The sequence below is a fragment of the Podarcis vaucheri genome (assembly GCF_965113315.1).
Source record: "Podarcis vaucheri genome assembly, chromosome: 5".
NCBI classification, from domain to species: Eukaryota; Metazoa; Chordata; class Lepidosauria; order Squamata; family Lacertidae; genus Podarcis; species Podarcis vaucheri.
The window spans coordinates 40474759-40495747 of record NC_138763.1 but is presented as its reverse complement, the minus strand read 5'-3'; the positions used below and the strand labels follow the sequence as shown (position 1 = coordinate 40495747).

Here is a 20989-nt window from a genome sequence, read left to right as displayed (position 1 = left end):
GTTTTTTGTGGGGGGGGGAAGCTTTGGACCCATCTGTTCTGGCAAGTGGCCAGGAGGATATAATTCAGGCTGGTCCTCTAAAATTATGTCCAGTCTGTGCAATTTTTAGGGTATAAAATTATTTCTAAGGCTAAGTGGTGGACCCATGGAATGATGGTTCTGCAGCCTCGACAAAGCCTGTTTTATTAGCTGGTTTGATGGAAGAAACTGTTTGAAGTCATCCTTTGCCTTCTACATTATACGTTTCCACTGAAGCTCTGCTGGAGAGAGGGTAGAATAAATTTGACTAAATATAACCCATTCTAAAAAAAAAAAAAACAACCCCAACAACCATAGGCTCTAAATTTAACACAATACCTTTCACATGGAGTTTTTTCTTTGGTTTTGGAGACACGTGAGCTTGCCTGCTGCTGCCTTTTATTTTTGTTCTCCTGGGGTGGAGGGTGACGGGGAGGGGAAAGAAACTGAATATTTTTAAACCAGGAGCTTTGATTTATACCTGCTACAATGACATAAATCAGTCTTTTTATTTTAAAATTAAATGTTCCTTAAAAAAAAAAATGAATGGAAATGTTCCGTCACTGCTACCACTGGGCTTGCTTTTTTGTTGGACTTCCAAAACACGAAGAGGATGAAATGATTGGAAGTCCCCTGCTTCCCCCAACAATTGTTTCATGACTTTGTCATAGCTGGAGATGGGCCAAGTACGTGTAGAAGACATGGGAGCTCAAGGGCAAAATGCTTCCTATCCAGAATTTGTTATTTACAGGACAAATGACAGTTCAATGCCCTTCACCCAGTTTCAAGGAAGGCAGGTGATCTAAAGTCTCCCTTAGCTGTCAGGGCTAGAAGCAAGAGCTCATAGCTCTGTTCAGGTTGGCATATCCAGGGGAAGCAATGCAGTACCCTCCAGATGTTATTGGATTCCCCATCAGCCACCATGGTCAATGGTCATGAATGATAAGTTGGCAATACATAGTTAGATAGACCAGTGGTCTGACTATGTCCCAATAAACTGTGAATGAATGACCTGGTAGATCCAACATGTGGTCTTCAAGAACATACCAGCTAAAAGTGAAGGAACTCCCAGAACCTTGGTTAGAGTGTATTTTGCCAATTGCCTGCGAGAGGAGCCTCAGATTTCATTTTGGTTTGGACTGACGTTGCTGTTGACTGCAGCTGGTATTACGGGCTTGATTGTGGCAATGGGTTGTTATGATGAGCGCTTTCCCAAGACAGACAATGTAATGATAGCCTGGAGCCAAGGACTCTGCTGTGGCTGGGTTGTATTACAATTACGCCAATAAAGTGGCGCATGTGTGCAACACCAACACCAAAAGACAGAGAGACGGAGGTTGCCATTGGTCCCCTAATGACTTGTAACCAATGGCTACTTGAATGATGGGCAACTGTAAATGTGGTTGAGCAGGTCAAGTGTCATTTTTATTCTTTCCCTTGCATAGAGAAGAATGGGATCACCACCATCCTACTCTGTGCTTATGACTAGGGTTCTCCTCTGTTTTGCCATCACCGTTTGTTTTGATGCTGTTGTTTTCTGGCACCTGGGCTAGCTATGGCCTGTTTTGCAGAAGGTGCCCTTGCTTTTTTAGGTCCTCCTTTCTACCCATTGCAATTGTGTTGCCCTTGAACACTGAACAATCAGAAAGTTTCTTGGAGAACTACTGCAATCTGGACACAGGATGCTTATTTTCAGGCACACAAGACAGCAGCACTGTCACACTATTGTGCCTGGAAAAGTACAGTTGGTGATACTCCGGCTGGTGCTCTCAATCAAAAGTCGCCCCAGAACTAGCCATTACTTCATTGTCATTTTATTTGATGTAAAACCACATCAGTTAGGATTTACATATAAACATGAGCTACATTACGAATTCACACAATTCCATGCAGGGAACTACATCGAGATCCATGGGAAAGGAGGAAGAGCAGTCCATGCTCAGGAGGATATACAGTACATTTCATGGTGAGGAACAGGATTAACTCTAGCTGCCTGTATTCACACAATACACTAGGCGGGAGGTGTGCATTGATTACAGCCTAAATGGAGAGGTGCCCATTTTGCCCCATTACGTACCTGGTCCTCTCTCTGGCTGCACTGAGAGTCCCCGAAGATTGGTTAGTGAGATGCTAGTGAAGTGCAGTTTAGTCTGGTAGCTTCTGCAACAGAGGCAAACGTTGTGCATACCAAGTTTTCAATCGGGAGTTTTGCTTGTGGTTTGGTGTCGTCATACGCTGAATTTATATCGTGGGACTGCTGTGTTGTTTCCTCAGAAGGTTTATGAGCATGAACCGAACTGGGACAGAGCAACTTCATCCACCAGATAGCGAGAGTGACAGGAGCAAGGATGGTCGTGTCATTGAGGGATGGGCTGTAGCTCAATGGTAGAGCCCATGCTTTGCATGCAGAATGTCCCAGGTTCAATCCCCAGCGTCTCCAGGCAGGGATGGGAAACCCTGGAGGGCTGCCACCTGCCAGTGCAGGCATTACTCTGGTGGATGAACCAATGGTCTGACTTGATAAAAGCAGTTTCCTACATTCCCCGTCAGCATGGATTTCAACAGTAAGGCCATGATTCCCGAATAAAAGCATTGTAGGTGGCGGGTGCTTAGCAGTGGTGGGATGGACCCCTAGGAATTAAGCAATCCCATGAATGACACTAACAGCACTCCACCAAAAAGAAAACCCCACCAAAAACCAGAGGAACTGCTTCTGTACTTTATATATGCTGGATTGTTTCAGGCATGCACACATATAATTCACTTTCTCAGAACTGCATTACCCAACACCTGGTGACTCAGCTGAACGTGTGAAATGTCTCCACCTGGAAATGTTGCATTTGAGATGGAACTGGATGGTGCAAATGTTCTCGCTGAAGGGATTAATTGGTAAAGGTTCATGTTTCATTCATATATGCAAATATTGGTTTCATCAACGGTCATTATGTGATGAATGTTGATTGTGAGCCGGCTTCTAGCACCACCATATGAATGGACTGCATTTCTTTGGAGTGGAATTGTTTTAACTGGGCAGCGATTCCTTAGGCGCCAAAGTGGTGCATTGAGCCATTTTGTGCAGTGGTGGAGGTGGCACTGTTTAGCATTCTTGCCCAGCTGTTCTAAGGGGCACATAGCTGGTATTTTGCAAGATGGTGACCAGGCCTTAGGAAGCAGCCCACTAAACTGACAAGAGATCGGAAGATCTGGCACAGTCCTTCACGACATGGAGAAGCAGAGCACAGCAAATAATCTGACTCAATGTTTCATCCTGGATGGCTGTTCAGCAAGCTACATTCCCCCAGAATCTATCTTCTAGGCAATATTCCAAAATACACTTCAGAGCACTGAGGCACAGAAAGATCAGGGATGGGAGAGGGAACTATGGTAGATGTGCAGACTGAGAATGGGAGGAGAAAAAAAGTTGAATGTGCGGAGTGACAGAAAGAGAAATAAGCAAGGAACAAACATGGTGCAAATACTGGAGTATCACAAGGTTGCTTACTTAAACTGCCTTTACTTTATGCAAAAGGTTCCAGGTGCAGACCCCCAGATTCCTTGGCCAAAGTTCTACACTGATGTAAATGCAGGAGAGTAAACAGCACCTTACCCCAGTGAGCAGAGAGTTTGGCCTGCTTTTCTGCAAAGCGCCCAGTCCACAAATTGCCTGCCACACAAAATAAAGCAAGATGCCTAATGTCACTGGAGAAGCCAGCACAGCAGGCCTCCCCCCAATGGCCCTAGAGGAGCTCTCTGTGAATTGGGCACTGGCTGTATGCAGAAGGCATTTGCGACATTCACAAATAAACGCTGCTTTGTCTGGCTGTCAGCCTGTATACTCTGCCTGGGCTGGAGATCAAGCTGGGCTAATGAGTCATCACCTGGAATAAAAACCTCACAGCTGGAATTCACATCAGTTGCTCTCTTGACAATGCAAAAGCCAAACTGGGCTCCTGCTGCTTCTGCCTCGGCTCCCTCAGGCCTGCAGAGTGAACAGGACAGGTTGTTGCCTCCTGCAGGAGAGAGGCAGAAGTCTAATGGGCGCACTGCTTTGCAGCATAGAGATGCAGTGATGGAAACCACTTGATCAGACCCATTTCTGCCTAAAAGGCATAACCTCGCCCTGAAAAAGGGATTGCAGTTCAGGAACAAACCACAGTAAGCTTACAGCCACACGAGGAGCAGGGCTGTTGTACAAAGAGTTGCCATTCTGATACGAGCCAATGGTTAACAGTTCTAGTAAATGGAGAAAGAATGACATGGAAAAAGAAGAAAAAACCCTGTCCCAAGCTCTCTCACGCTAATGAGCTCATAAATGATGATTCCATATACTAAATTTGCCTTTGTGGGGCAAAAAATAAGTGAAAGACCAGCTTATGAACGTGGCACATGCCTGCTTAGGGATCTTGCTGAACGGCAATCCCCTTCACCCCTGGCCATGGCCATGCTGGCTGGAGCTGACAGCAGCTGGACTCCAAGGGCCAGTGGGTCACACGTTCCCCATATCTGACTTAGATCTAAGCACAGGAAAAAGAAAATCAAATGGTTCTATATGAGACAGGTGGGGCTGCCAGACTGGGAGTGTGGCATATTCAACCCCCTCGCAACTTTCAAGTGCTGCAAGAGGAGGTAAGCCATCTATGGCTCCTCCTGCCTGTTCCCTCCTAGCTCTTTCATCCACCCTCTCCCCTGCTTCCTGTAATTGATCAGAGCACCAGGTATGCCTCACAGAAAGAAGGGGAGGAGCAGATGAGAGAGTTGGCAAGAGAACAGGCAGGATGTCTCTTGCCACGCTGGGAGATTTAAAGGCCTATTTCATTTACTTCAAAGCATTTGTATATAACCCTTCTTCAAAACGGAGTCCACAGTGGTATACAACAGATAACAAATTAATTAATACCTAATGCGATACAATAAAACACCAACGATAGCAGCCATAGAAAATGACAGCAGCTAAATAATGCAAAACACATTACATGCCTGGGTAAATAAAAACCGTAGAATCATAGAATTCAAAGGGCCCTCGAGGGTCAGCTAGTCCAGTGTTTCCCAACCTTGGGTCTCCAGCTGTTTTTGGACTACAACTCCCATCATCCCTAGCTAGCAAGACCAGTGGTCAGGGATGATGGGAACTGTAGTCAGAAAAAACAGCTGGAGACCCAAGGTTGGGAAATAATGATCTAGTCCAACCCCCTGCAATGCGGGAATCTCAACTAAAGCATCAGTGACAGATGACAATCCAACCTCTGCTTAAATACCTCCAATGAAGGAAACCTTCCAAGGGATTATATTAGGCTGCAATCCTCACCATGTTTACTCAGAACAGAAATAAGTCCCTCATTGGATTCAGTGAGGCTTACTACCATGTAAGTGGGGTTAGGGCTGTAGCTTTAATCTAGTACCAGAAGGATTGTAAAGTAGGCGCCAGGTATACCTCTTTAGGGAAGGCATTCAAAAACTGGGGTGCCACCACGGAGCAAGTCCTCTGAGGTTTGCAAGGTGCACACCGGAAGCTGTGGGTTCCCAGGCTTGTCTTATCTTTCATCTTCAGGTTCCTTTCTATAAAAAAGATGAGCAGCAACCTGTTTCTTGGGGCTGCAGAGTGGACACTGAGTGGACACTGCAGAATGTTTTGCTCACCAACATTGCTCTATCCCAGGGGTAGGCAACCTTAGGCCCATAGGCCGGATGTGGCCCAATTGCCTTCTCAATCCAGCCCACGGACGGTCCAGGAATCAGCTTGTTTTTACATGAGTGGAATGTGTGCTTTTATTTAAAATGCATCTCTGGGTTATTTGTGGGGCAAAGGAATTCATTCATATTTTTTTCCAAAATATAGTCCAGCCCACCACATGGTCTGAGGGATGGTGGACCGGCCCACGGCTGAAAAAGGTTACTGACCCATGCTCTACCCACTAATACGCTTGTTTTTTTTTGGGGGGGGGGTGACAGAAAATGACACTATCCCAGATTGTTCTGATTACCAAAGCCTAGCTGCTACCCTACTTAAACATACTGCTGCAAGGTTTTGCTAGTTCATGTTTTGTTCATTTGTGCAAATGTCTGTAGCTTACTGCTTACTGTTGAGATGCCTCTAGAGCTGTGTACTAATAAAAGAGCATGTTAAAGCCTTCAATTTGCCAAGTTATACTTGGCACTGGGTGGAAGGCAAGGATTATTTTAAATTATGGGAATCTTGAGTGTGGCCAGATCATTTGGGTTTTAAAGCTGCTCTGATGCTCTGCAACCACTTCTGCTGTTTAAGTATCTCTCCTTCATTCAATGTCTGCCCTCCGGCTATTTTTCTCTCCCTGTATGGGAGGGTGGATTTTTGGAGGGCAAACAATGCATTGTTTCTTAACCCTTTTTTATAAGCCATCTCAGCAACCTTTCTCTAACCCTATAGGAATTGGACAATGTTATTATTTTTCAGCCATCTAAATCTTTTTCTTGGCTTGCCTACTGTCCCAGAGCAGCCTGATCATAAATGTTCATTTTCACATTAAGTGCACCAGATTTAGGATTGGGTTGTCATCTGCATCCTGTGTATGTTTAGGAGGGAGTAAGTCTCATTGATTCCAGCAGGACTTACTTCCAAGTAAACATCAGGCAGCGTGTCATTTCATGCCTCTTGTTGGCTGTTCTCCAGAATGTTTCCTGTGATATCCAGGATATCCTTTTTAAATTTCGGAAGATTCTGGAGCAGATCATTAAGCAAACAGTCTGTGAGCACCTAGAAAGGAATGCTGTGATCACCAATAGTCAGCATGGATTTCTGAAAAATAAGTCATGTCAGACTAACCTGATCTCGTTTTTTGACAGAATTACAAGCCTGGTAGATGAAGGGAACGCAGTGGATGTAGCCTACCTTGATTTCAGCAAGGCATTTGACAAGGTGCCCCATGATATTCTTGTAAAGAAGCTGGTAAAATGCGGTCTTGACTATGCTACCACTCAGTGGATTTGTAACTGGCTGACTGACCGAAACCAAAGGGTGCTCATCAATGGTTCCTCTTCAACCTGGAGAAGAGTGACTAGTGGGGTGCCACAGGGTTCTGTCTTGGGCCCGGTCTTATTCAACATCTTTATCAACAACTTGGATGATGGACTCAAGGGCATCCTGATCAAATTTGCAGATGACACCAAACTGGGAGGGGTGGCTAACACCCCAGAGGACAGGATCACACTTCAAAAGACCTTGACAGATTAGAGAACTGGGCCAAAACAAACAAGATGAACTTTAACAGGGAGAAATGTAAAGTATTGCACTTGGGCAAAAAAATGAGAGGCACAAATACAAGATGGGTGACACCTGGCTTGAGAGCAGTACATGTGAAAAGGATCTAGGAGTCTTGGTTGACCACAAACTTGACATGAGCCAACAGTGTGACGCGGCAGCTAAAAAAGCCAATGCAATTCTGGGCTGCATCAATAGGAGTATAGCATCTAGATCAAGGGAAGTAATAGTGCCACTGTATTCTGCTCTGGTCAGACCTCACCTGGAGTACTGTGTCCAGTTCTGGGCACCACAGTTCAAGAAGGACACTGACAAACTGGAACGTGTCCAGAGGAGGGCAACCAAAATGGTCAAAGGCCTGGAAACGATGCCTTATGAGGAACGGCTAAGGGAGCTGGGCAGCTGTTTAGCCTGGAGAAGAGGAGGTTAAGGGGTGATATGATAGCCATGTTCAAATATATAAAAGGATGTCATATAGAGGAGGGAGAAAGGTTGTTTTCTGCTGCTCCAGAGAAGCGGACACGGAGCAATGGATCCAAACTACAAGAAAGAAGATTCCACCTAAACATTAGGAAGAACTTCCTGACAGTAAGAGCTGTTTGACAGTGGAATTTGCTGCCAAGGAGTGTGGTGGAGTCTCCTACTTTGGAGGTCTTTAAGCAGAGGCTTGACAACCATATGTCAGGAGTGCTCTGATGGTGTTTCCTGCTTGGCAGGGGGTTGGACTCGATGGCCCTTGTAGTCTCTTCCAACTCTATGATTCTATGAAATTTATTTGTATTAGGGTATCAAATAAGAGGTGATGTCTAGCCTGGCTGGTATACTGTGGTTTTTAGATTATGTTATTATTATTTTTGTTACTGAATGGGAAACACTAAAAATGCTACTTTGTTTTTGGCTGCCCTGATTAATATTAAGTGAACTGTCAACGGTGGCTTAGTGTGAATGTGCAAGTTCCCAGAGAGGAGACGGTGGCACCTTTGTAACTCCTCCTCCTGTACTGCCATGAGCTTAGCTATGGTTTGGCTTAGTTTCATCCAATCCCAGGTTTGTGGTTGGTGTCACTCCAGACTAAACATGAGGGGCAACTGAATGTTGTTCTTGTGTTTACAGTTTGTGGTTTGTCTGGAGGAGACAAGCCATGAGCCTGGGGTTCAAAGGACAGTCTCAGCCAAACTATGGCTTAGCTCAGCAGCAGGAGGATCATGAGTGGAGCTGCTGTGATCTCCTCACCAGGAGCCCTCATGCTTCTGTGTTCAAGCTAAGCCATGGTTTGACTTAGGGTTACATTACATGAAACCCAGCTCATTGTTATATTTTCTAAAGGCATCTAAAATTAGATGTATTAGCTTCAGCAAGGTTGCTGTCTTCCCATGCCATTGGAGCTAACTTTGCTATTCCCCCACTGAAAGTACAGCACCTTCCTACTTCCTTCTTAATCACCAAGCATCTCTGTGACGCTTTGACATTTCAGAAATGTAGCAAAGCCTCAGTCACACCTGACAGCAAAGCACTATTTGGCCCATAATACTTGTGGCAATCAGTCAGTTGTTTAAAGCTGAACAACTGATAAGTGTTAGTGAGTACTTAGGCATGGAATCTGGCAAATACAATTAGGTATTCTTGTCCCCCGAACCATTCAATTGTCATTTTCTCCAGGACCCTCAGAATCTTATTTTGCTAGTCTGGAAGAGAATCTATTTCCTATTCTTACCTAATCTCCTAACAACCTTTGTTAATATCTGATTTTAAGATATGAATTTAGTCCAGCTGCTTTCCTTATGAGAATTTGTTCATTTTTAATATGCCTTTGGTTGCCCATAAGTCATTCTGAGCTCTTGATTTCTTTTCTGCGCAAATCTCAGCTACTTCTACACTGCCTGTCTGGTTAAAGATTTTTTTTTTGAACATTTATATACTGTTTATATAGACTCCTTCCTTCTGTGATTGTTTTCCTGCTCCATTTTAACAATTGAGCCACTGATGGTTTTCCAGAATTATTTCAAATCCAGATACCAGTAATCCTTGTCAGAAGGTGGATGTAGTTATAATTAAACCAGTGCAATTTTATCAGTTGAACAGTCCTATAAGAAACAAGATATTGAGTTCCTCAGTAAGCCAGCTTGCTAGTCCTGAATCAAATCACCCACAGCATGTCTACAAACACCAGTTTCATAGTTGTGCTTTATGCCAGTTTAATTGTTATGACTTCCCCCAACAAATGATAAGAATTATAGTTTTTGTTAGGGGCCTGAGAATTCTGTTACTGGTCCTCTTCATAGAATCATAGTTCCCTGAGGAAGGGACTCATCAGCAACCCATCTTAAATTTGTGGCATAGGCATGTCCCCATATTTCAGAGAGGGAGAAACTAATATTTTCAATGTACTGAATCCTGGCCCATTGCCTTTAGTTTTCTCAGTTAGTATCTTACTACCTTTATTGTTAAGAATCTACTTCAGTCTTCCCCAAGTTGGTGCTCTCCATGTATTTTGGACTATAGCTTAGCATGGACAATGGTCAGGGATGATGGTCAGGACAACGACCAGTTACAGTCCAGAGTATCTGGAGGGTGCCAGAAATGCCTAGTGCTTAACACTTGCCTCTCCTTTACTTTTGCACCAGATTGATAAAGTGGGCTAAGATCTAGTTGCAACTGCATGGAAATCCCCAAGGGGGGACAGAATTTGCACTGTGTTGTTTTTCTCCTTGGCAACTCAAGAATCCTGAGCTTCTAGCTGCTGACTTCTGGATAAATTATTTTCCTTTGTTCTTTGCTGTACAGTCAATTAAACCCAAACCAAACCAAGCTAAATATCAATTCAATGGCAGAAGATAATTATATTTGAGAAAAGAGAGAACAAGCTATATTTGCAGCATTGAACCAAAAACCCTGAAAAGAAGCAGAATACAGAAAAGAAAAGAGACAAAGATATGGTGATGCAAAAACGTTCAGAGACAGGTGAGTTGAGCAGGAAGGAAATGGAGCTTTGGGAAGGGAGAAGGGGAAGCAGGTAGGATAATGTAGCTGGCAGCCAATGGGGTATCTTCTGCCCCACAAAAATAAGCAGCACATGGAGACTTCGGATGTTGAGTGTAAATGGTCCCTCTGTGGAAGCAGCTGTCATGCAGCCCTAAAGAGGTAACACAGTAAATAGGGCTTAATCATTCCTGAGACCACAAAGCCAAAATATCCCTCTTTGGGGAGATTCCTCAATTTCCAGCTGCAAGAACAAATCTGCACAGCCACCACAGTTTGTTCTGCCTTTTGCTTCTTGCTCAGATAAATGCTATCATCTGAATGGGTCCCAAATGTAACACTGTGGGGTTCGTGACGGCAACGCAGTTATCTATGAAAATACAGTCATATTGTCGTGGATGCCAAGGTCTCCATCAGATTTCCTAGCTTATTGAGAGAGTTAGGCAGGGTTTGTTCTAGGTGAAGCCAAGTGACTTCATCTAGAAAGAATTACATTAGCTGAGAACAACCTTCCTCATTATTTAAGCAGTAAAATAAATAGGCATAATAGTTGGAATTGTGCCACCAGCATTTTCCACTTTCAAAGAATAAATCAAAGATTGCATTCCTTTCTTTCAGATCTGCAGAGGCGAGCCTTCCACGTGGTCCTGTCAGCCAACAAGGAGAGTCAGTTAACACTTCCTTATTCTTCTGCAGTTAAATGTGAATGAGACGTGCTTGCTGACCCTGAGCGGCTTCAAACCAGGGCAAAGAGCCACCCAAACAAAATCCTGCAAGGCTATCTCACACGGAAGAAGGTTACATTAAGAACATTGTCTGGCTCAGACTCTTTTCCTTTGATGATGTAATAAAAACAATCTTTCATAGGCCCATTTGCCAATGACTGGTCTGCTTTGAAGAGGAGTTATGTTACAGGCTATTCAAGCTGTTCATGGATTCCTCTCTTGAAGAAAAAATAGGAATTGCACCAAGGTGGCATGTGGGCTACTGGTGGATCCAAACCCAACGTGGCTTGACTGCCAAGTTTTGCTTTTGGACAACTCAAAATTTGACCCACAGTCTATGCAGTTAAAAGAGTTAGAGCATGGAAGAATAGCAGCTAACCTGGACATTCAATTCATATTGAAACACAGAGCCATTTTAATCTCTCCTCTTTGGGAGTTTTTCAGAGTTCTCTTCTGTGCTGCTCTGTTACAAGAACAAATACATGGTGGTGGTGGGGAATATTAGCTCTTTAGGATGACCTCTGTGTATGCTTACATTTCATCACGGGACCAAGCTGGCCTTTAATGACATTCAAATGCCAGCCATGGAATTGGCTCTTGGTTTTGGGGTTCAATCCTTGCCGCATGTTTAGGCCGTTGTAACACATCCAGCACTTGATTTGGAATTTTTGCCATTGGACTAAAGTCAGTCCCATGACGAGAGTGTGTTCTGGCAGAGCTCTCAATCAGTGCTGCCAGAGAAAACTTAAAAACATGTTCACATGTGTCAGATGTGGTCAGACTGAAGAAAAGAAAAGCGTCCAGAACTGAGAGGAGAACGCAAAAATATTAACAGAGAGAAGCGTGGCCTACATCTAAGCTGAAAGGATCCCCAAGTTGGTGAGGTTGTCATCGTCATCATAGACCAAACTGACTTGTTATTCATACATTTAAAGTACCCTGAGTTTGCTTTCTACTGCCAAAAAAGGCTCCTGCCTTTTTTATTGTCAACTTCACTCTTTCTGGTTTCCTCACTTGGCAATCTCTGCTTTCTGCATTCATAAGCCTCTGAAATGGAACGCCTAACCAGCTTCTGCTTAAAAAAATAAAATAAAATTAGAACCAAGCTAGCAAAAGACACTGCTGTTGTAAGAGTTTGGGGGTGGTGGATAATAATGTGCCCTCCTCCTTCCCCTTCTTACCTCCCCCAGTGTTTCCCCACCCCCCAAACTAAGGAAAAAATAAATAAAGAACATTTCTTATCATGTGTAGGATTTGGTGACCCAAGAGGGCAGCACAGCGAGATGCCAAAAGTCTTCTGACATACTTTAAAATAAATAAATAAGTGAAGCTCGGTTTCTTTGCCAAGTTTGGTGTTTTAACAGCAGCTTCTGGGGTTCTAAAGAGTCCGAATAAATGGAAAAGATCCCACATCCCATCTGCAGGGCTACGTCAGACATGCCGTTTTCCATGTCTGTTTGTTTGCTTTCAGACAGGGCTGTGCAATTCATGGCCGCCTAGAGCAGCTCTCCTCAGAACAGTCCCAACCCGAGCAGTTTTGAGAGTTTCTCCTCCTTAGACTGCAGCGCTGCGGAGGAGAAAAATCCCCCTGAACCATCAATGTTAGTGTTATCCCTGCCAGTGATATTTAGAGAATGTGGCTATGTGTGCATGTATATACAAACCCACACCGCTATTTCAGTTCGGCTGCCGAATGCCAACCCTGTTATTTTCCACTAAGAGTTCATAATGCTGCCTCCAGACTGATGTTTCCGAAGCAGATTCAGAAGCCAGGAGATCTGAAGAGATGAAGGTTTCTTTCCATAGGCTTTCCCCCTGTGCGGTCGACTGCCACTGGAAGGGAGAACTGCTGCTTCGGAAGATGGTTCTTTTGCTTGGTTGCAGATTAGTCTCGAGTTCGGTTCCTCCTCCTCAGGAAGAAGAAGCTGCTCTTTTGGGGAGGTCCCAGTAACATCGGCACTTGGCTTTTGTGGGTGATTTTAATCTGAACGGAAAGAAATAGCATCGGGATTAGAGCATTGCAACAGCCATGATGCCAAGAGCTCAAGGAACATAGGAAGCTGTCTTATGCCAAATCTGACCCACTGGTCATAGAATCATCAAATTGTAGAGCTGGAAGGGACCCCAAGGGTCTTGTAGTCCAACCCCAGCAATGCAGCTCCACCTGGCTTAGTACTGTTCACACTTGAGTGCCAGAACCTCCCTGGAATTTCAGGCAGTGGCCTTTCCTAGTTCTGGCTGGAAATGCCAGGGGTTCCCCTAAAACCTTCTGCCCTATACCTATATCACCTTAAGGGTCATGGTTCCCCCACCCCCACCCCAAAAATCCTGGCAGCTGTAGTTTGTTAAAGGCACTGAGAGTTGTTATTCCCACCTGAGACCCATAATTCTCGGAGTGATAAACCAATCCCTCATCCCAAGGAACTTTTGGACTTGTAGCTCTGCGAGCGGAATCGGGGTCTCTGAAGCATCCTTAATGAATTTCAGTTCCTAGGATTCTTTGAGGGGAAGCCAGGACTTTTAAAGTGGTATAAGCAGTGTTCGAAATTAGCCAGGCGTATTTTGCACCTGGCTTTTGACTGCTTGCAACCAAGTGAAGATGCCTTGGATAAGTGACCCAGTAGGCACCTTGCTGTGGATTGTATGTGGGTGTGTGGGGAGCAGGGACAGTATCCCATTGAAAACTGGGCAGTTCCAGTGGGCCACATCTGCACTTGAACATGTGTCTGATTTTATCCAGCAGCCCTTTTAAACTGCAACAGTGCTTTTGCTTTCACGGATGGAAGCAGGGATGAGGAGCCTGTGGCCATCCAGATGTTGTTGTAGAAGACTGCTTTAAATGTATGGGGTGCCAGAATGCCCTCCTGTGACCCAATCAAGCCACCATCAAGAGAGGCGCTGCTCACAAGTTCCACCCCCACACCTCTTGCATCAGGAAGCAGGGAAAGGAAGGACAAGTCTGCCCAGTTCCTTATGCAACATGAGCAAGGCTGCTTATCGGAATACCAATCAAACTGGAGGCAGCACTGTGATACGACCTTAAGACCTCTGGGTGGGTGTGGAGGCAGCAGAGGATCAGGACAACCCCCTGAGATGGTTCAGGGGTGGCAGGCAGGCTCCCAGGAAGCCACATAAAGCATTTCCTGTCTGACAAGTCATCTGCCACAAGGATAAGGCCTCAATGCAATATGAAGGATGGGGGCTGGTATCCAGAATCACACAGAAAAAGGAACTGGATGCCTCCAGGTGCTCAGCACAATTGCTTTTGGGAAGATTTTTATACCACCACCAGTATACAGTTACAACCAATGTTCTCTGTCAAAGGGTTTCAACTCCCATAGGGAAACCTAGGAAACAGAAAAAGCACTATACAAAGTTTTCAGTGACCAATGAGAAAAATGTTCCTAATGTTATTTCCTGACCACTGGTGACATTTGTATGTACACATGAATCTTAAGATCCTTTATTTTCAGCTGAAATTGTTCATTGCAACATTCTGTTCTACTCATTCGCAAATAACAGAGGACCATCTGTCTTTTTTACATGTCTAACCCATCCTCCTTTGATCTTCAGATGATGTACAATGGTGTGGAGACACAGAAGATACAGCAATGTCCATAATGTTGTAGCAGTGTACAACCACCATAGGTCTCTCCCTCTTTCCCCTTTGATTTTCCATTAGGAATACAAATGTGACTGTCATTGCTGAGAAAGGGTTTGAGAATATAACATCAAAGGAGACAGGAAAATCATGCTTCCTCCTTCTAAAATTGTAGAGGGCTATTTGCTAGGATATTATAGTTATTTTGCTTCATTGTTTCCATGTGAAATAAAAGCTGATTTTGAAACGTAGTCCCTTTCCAGGATCCACAACTGAGATCTGGGTCTCACCTGCAGTTCATTCTCCAGAAGAGGGACAGCCAACATGGTATTCTCAAGATGTTCTCATCAACCCCAGCCAGGATGACCAATGGCCAGGGATGATGGAAGCTGTAATCCAACAACATCTGCAGGACATCACATCGGTCACTCCTGCTCCAGAGATCAATCTTCCATAGCTTCTAGCACTGAGAGATGAGCTACACTTGCATATCCCAGATCCCTTTCATAACATGCAACGACTCACTGTGCAAGGTGGCTGCATCCAGGGCTCTCCATCCACTTGCATGGGCAAAAGCTTGGTTGTCCTGGAACCCACAAGCAAGGCATAGAGAAAAAGTTAACAAGACTGAAGTGGATAAGCCGGGGCAGAAACTGTATCTTGTTGCAAGCTGATAATAACAAACATTTTTGGCAAAGAGGGAGAAAAACAAGGTGGTCTAGCCCTACATCCTATTACTCACAATGGAGATGGCTCAGCGATCTGTTGAGGAGTGCAAGGAAGACCACAGTCAATTTCTGTATTTCAGATCCACCTCTTAAATGTCATTCACCTTATATGTGAACCTGCTACCTGTTTTCCTAGAACACTCCTTGTGTGCAATGGATTTTTGTTCTAATCTCAAATACACCTCTATATTTCTGCCCATTTAGGACTTTTTGCCATCTCGTTTTCAAATGCACCACTTTGAAGGCTAGAAAATTGGAATTTAGTATTAAAAATAACAGAGAGGATTGCAACAAGGACCTGCAACAGAGGTCAAGGGAGAGGAGTGCAAGGTACCTTCTTCTTCGCTTAAGTCTCTCACAGACCAGCTTGAAGCATAACCTGTCCAAAGGAACCCTTAACATCCTGCTTGCTTCAACCAGTTGTCAAAGGTCCTGGAAGGAGATTATCGCTCAACCCAACTATGCTCCCCTGGGCCTGGAGGTCCTCTCAGCTCTGTACCTCTTAGACTATCTATACCACACGTCTTTCCTGCTTCCCATATGTATGAATAGGCACTCAGTCAGTAGCCCTTACTCACAAGCAGGATATAGTCCCAGTTGCCATCAGGAGGAGCATTTGGCACTGCAGTGACCAGTGGTGTGTTGATCGCCTTGGACTGTCCAGTAGGCATGGCTGCCTACCACCTCTACAGCCAGTCTGCTGCTTCCCTTGCCTAGCAATCTCCTTACCCAGGACTAATTAGGAGGTGGAAATACTTATTGGCCCTTCCAACACAACTTGAATCCATCCTTCTATAGCACAGAGTGCTGCATTTTATGGGTGCCATAGCTGCCTCAGCTCTACAATGTTATGTGTGGCATAGGCCCAACAAGACATCAATTTGAGTCAACAACAAAAAACAGATGTCAGTCTCTGCTCGCCCCCACTCCCCACGTGATGCTTTCCTGGCTGTACTGTGATTTCATGCTTTGAATACCATCCAGAGCTCTCAGCAGACTTGAGCAAAAGCAAGATGCAGGGACCAAGACCCTGGGGTGATTGGTACCTGATGGTAACGGAGGAACACTGAGCTAGCCTCTTGCCAGCACTTTTCAGTCCAGTATAGATCTGCCCCATCTCCATCGCCCCTTCAAGGCCCACAACTTCCAGGAGTTGGTCGCTGAGATCTAATGAGAGAAAGGATAATGTGTGAATGAAACAAATACAAGTATGGGCTTTGTCTTCCATGAGCATAACGCATAGGGTGGGAGGAGTGAGCAAGAGAAGATGCACTTAGGAGCAGAAAATGTGGTCTGAAGGCAATGTCTAGAACATCAACTTCAAGCTTATTGCAACAGATACACTACCATACACCAAAATGCTCAAGAAGATGAGCTTAGTCACATACAAAAAGTCTCCTCAAATCATCTCCTTTGAGGTGTTGTGTATGTGTTTTACTCTGTGCTATATGTAGCTCAATATTTCTTGAAGTAGCTAAGATGGAAAAAATTGAGCCCAGTGCCATCTGAAATAGCACCTCTCAAGCTTCAGATAGATATATACATACAATGTATGTGCTATACCTTTAAAAAGTATTTAACATCAGCACAACCCAGCCAAATTTAGCAGAAATTTCCATGGAAAAGTTTAGGAGCATACAGAAAAGAGTGAAAAATAATAATAAAAGGGGGTGTGAGGAATTTACTTGGGTGTTTTGTAATTCTGGGAGACTTTCTGTGTGTCATAGAATTCATCCACTTGAGAATTTTGGTGTATGATATACTTTTGTTTCAATAAGTTTCAGCACCCACTCATTTTCTGGAGCAGCACCCACTCATTTTCAGAGGGGCGTGTGCAGGGTGACACACTGGTAGTCTGTGCTGCCCAAAAGCGCTACTGATGGTTGCTCATTTGTTGCACATCACACAAATATCTTAAGAAGAAGCCTTTTGGCTCAAAGGTATAGCATTTCTTCCAGGCACTGAAAATGAGGCGGCAGCTAATGATAAATAGCTGGGCCTTGCCCTGTCCTGTTTTGGTGTTTGTTTGGCAAATCCTGTTGCCTAAGCTCAGCTGCGCGCGTGTGTGGTCTATTTTTTTGTTTCCTTTTCTGTGCAGGGAAAAAAGCATGTCCTAGATTAACAATGAATAGCAAACAAGGAGAAACAAATGTGAAAGCGGAGCAAACTGGAGGCTTTTGCCTACTTCACACCCAACCATTTGTCCATGCCAAGGATGCACCTGCAGTCCTAATAGTAAGAGTCATTTCCTTCTGCATTGCCGCGAACCAGCATTTTTAATTCTCCAAAGCTAGGCCTGGCTTGAAAGGCCTCGAGAAATTGGCGTCGGTGGCCTCAGACTATCCCACAGCCTTAATTTCCTTCCTTTGCTCAGCGGAGCCCATTGGACTAATATGTTCCATCTCTGAAACATGGCACAGTCTACACAGTCAAGATTGTTTTTCTCTGGTGTGGTTCTTTCTTCTTCTTCTTCTTCTTCTTCTTCTTCTTCTTCTTCTTCTTCTTCTTCCAGGACACAAGAAATGTAATTAAGCTGTGGATCGGAGCTACTTGCACCTCAAACCTCAAAGGGCTCTGCCGTAACATGCTAACCTGGGCAAGAAGGAGGTGTTTGCTGACAAAGTCTGAAGATCAGACTGATAGCAGATCATGCAAAGCTGCATTGTTAAACCAATTCCTTTGTGTGACTCAAGCCTAGTTTATAAATAATCTGTGTTTTTGTGTACTACAGAAGTAGCTGTTCCAAAAAGCAATAATTGACATTCCTCAGAATCAACCCTGCAAACCTTATCCTGATATGCTGGGTGGTGCTTGTTTTTAGGTTAGTTATCCATTATTACCTGTGCAGGCAATGTAAAGGCAGCATGGAAGCTCACAAGGCTGCTGTGTGCCAACTCACTTGTGAACCAATCATTCCAGGAGGTGAAGAAGTGGAAAAACTTGCGTAGGAGGGAAAGCCAGGTGGGCTGAATATGGCCTGCAGGCCTTCAGTTGCCAGCTTCTGCTTTAGTGCTCTTAAAGTTGCAGTCTTCAAACAATTACCTCCAGTTTGAAAAAGTAATTTGAAAAGGTGCCATCTACTCTTCCAAATGAGGGAGATGCCCAAAGGCTTGCTGCCTCTGATTCTGCTTCAGTCCTCTCCGTTCAGAAAATTCTCTTGCATTAGTCACCATGGAATATTCTGGAGAGAGCGTTGTTTCCCCACCTCTGTAACTTCCTTTCCTTTGCTTGTATTGTAGCTGTATTAAAGCATCCTCTTAGTCATTCTGCCATGCCTAAGTAACACCTGCTATGCCAGGCTCCTTCCCAATGCTTTCCGCTTTCTCCCACGTGTACATAGATAGGTCTTTTTCTTATTTTCAGCCAGGCACTCTCACCAAAAGAGCATTTCAGAGAAACCGGTGGTTGTGGGTCCATGAATCCGAGCCTCCTTTTCATTTCCAGCAGCTCAGCCCTGCCCTGCTGTGCCAGCACCGTTATTAGCTGAAGCCCTTTAATATTTAATTAACCTACAAGATCCATTTTCTGTAAAGACTCAGACTCAGAGGAGACCAGCATGGGTAGAAGGAAATTAAATATGCAACCTCTAATGAAATTCAGGTTAAAGACAAACATAAAAATAACTGCCCCGTGGAAAATGCTGATTTTAAAGTGTGGCGTGAGTAACTAACTCCCTCATCCTGAAATCCATGCATTTATGTTGATGATAGGGAGGAAGGACTAAAAACACAGGGGGCAGGAATGAGGGGGAATCTTGTTGGACTCCACTTCCCATCAGGCCCCAGCCAGTATGGCTAATGGTCCAGAGAGATGGGAGCTGTAGTTCAGCAGTATCCGGAAGACATCACATTGGCTACTCCTGATTTAGCTCAATCTTAGTCCAGGAGCAAGATCCACTCATCCACCCACAGATTAAGTGGGGCAATCTGGAGCACTGTGTACTGGCAGCAGAGACGAAGCATGCTGCAGAAAAGTTGCTTATAAGACTAGCAGATTGAAATGATTCATCCAAACAAGTCAAGCTGCACCTGGCGGTTTCTTTAGCAGAAATGGTGATTGTGTTTTCGGAACAGGTTCCATAGTGGGGAGTGGGGTGGGGGTGGGAGGACTAGACCAGGGGTCAGCAACCTTTTCCAGCCGTGGGCCAGTCCACCATCCCTCAGACCATGTGGTGGGCCGGACTATATTTTGAAAAAAATAATGAACGAATTCCTGTGTCCCACAAATAACCCAGAGATGCATTTTAAATAAAAGGACACATTCTACTCATGTAAAAACACGCTGACCGTCCGCGGGCCAGATTGAGAAGGTGATTGGGCCGCATCCGGTCCCTGGGCCTTAGGTTGACTACCCCTGGACTAGGCAGTCAGTGTACTGTATCCTTATTCTTATTGTATCTTTCCCTCTTTGTCCATGCCCTGTTGTGCCCTTCCTCCAGAGATATCCTCGTACTCACAGCTGGAAGCCAGCCGTGTTGCTTACATTAAAAGATTATTTAGATCTGTTAATTACGGCTCTTTGAATGCTGCATGGTAGACTGTCACTAGGAGGGCTGGCTAATTATCAGGTGTGCCCTGCCACGTCCACAAGCTCTAGCTGGCCTCACGCCACCCTTTTCAGCCTCTGCCTTGCTGAGCAATCTTGGAAGGCAATCGGGACCTGAGGAGGAGTGCCAGGCTGGCTCTCAACGTGAGAGCAAAAAATAAGTAACTATGGTCGCAGTCCTATACGACGACACTGACCTGGAAGTTAAGTCCTATTGAACTCTATGGGGAATACTTCTGAGGAGACATGCTTAAGATTGCACTGCCCTCTTCCCTTCTATATTTGTACCTATAGTTGCTGCTGAGCTTGGCTGATGTGAAGTTGTAGCTCTACACTCCCACTTGCTACTCAGTTTTGAAAACTGATCCTCAGTGCTTGATCTTGACTGGATTCCAATAAACTCCACCTCTTGTTAGGACTGGAAATGTCTCTGGTCTTGGGTTTCTGCCTGTCCCTAGAAAAATGTGATCGTTCTTTTGGAGAAAAGTGTCTCTTGTCCTGTTTGGATTTCAGACAGGACACCTTTTTCATGTATTCAAGCTCCTCCTCCTCCAAACTTCGTGGGCAAAGGGTGTGTCCAGTGGGAGGAGGAGAGCCAAGAACAAGAATTATCATGAGATGCAAGCAGAGGACTGGGGTGGTGCCAGGAGGAAGAGTTTGAGAGAGAGAGTTTTTGTGTGGGCAAATGATGGGTTGGGGAGAGCGAGAGAGAGGGTTTTGCAGGGGCCTGGTCCAGTGTGGGAGAGAGAATTTGTGAGTGGCTATACACGTAAAGCCCAGCTACATTATGTAATATGCAATACTTTTCTTATAGTTGTAAATCATAGTGCTTTTGCTGTTTTTTTCATTGAACGGTAAACCCTGCTGATCTTGCCACTAACTCCAAATGTCAGCTGCAACCACTTGAACCCAGCTCTCTTCTCAGTTCCTTTTGGGAACTTTAAACCCCACCTCCCACTTTAGACTTGATCCGTTCAGACCTGGTTTTTGGCTTGCCACTATCATGTGTGGTTTGGGCCTAGCAAATCTAGTGAACAGTGACACAATGCGCCTGCCTTGATGACCTATAAGGCGTCTGCTCTGGGAGCTCCTGTGGTGACAGCTACCATCCTGCATGCAGCAACTTCTACTGAGCCATGAGAGGCAAAACAAAACCTCC

General features: G+C 44.7%; 1 protein-coding gene across 1 annotated transcript in view; it reads right to left on the bottom strand.

Annotated features, from left to right (window-relative positions):
* Positions 1-8019: 8019 nt before the first annotated feature.
* DGKG (diacylglycerol kinase gamma) overlaps positions 8020-20989 on the bottom strand; it is a 164957-nt gene continuing 151987 nt past the window's right edge. The window contains 4 exon segments of the mRNA XM_082221770.1: positions 8020-12895; positions 12898-12940; positions 15083-15143; positions 16332-16452. Coding sequence (XP_082077896.1) covers positions 12672-12895; positions 12898-12940; positions 15083-15143; positions 16332-16452 — 449 coding nt within the window. The 3' untranslated portion in view covers positions 8020-12671.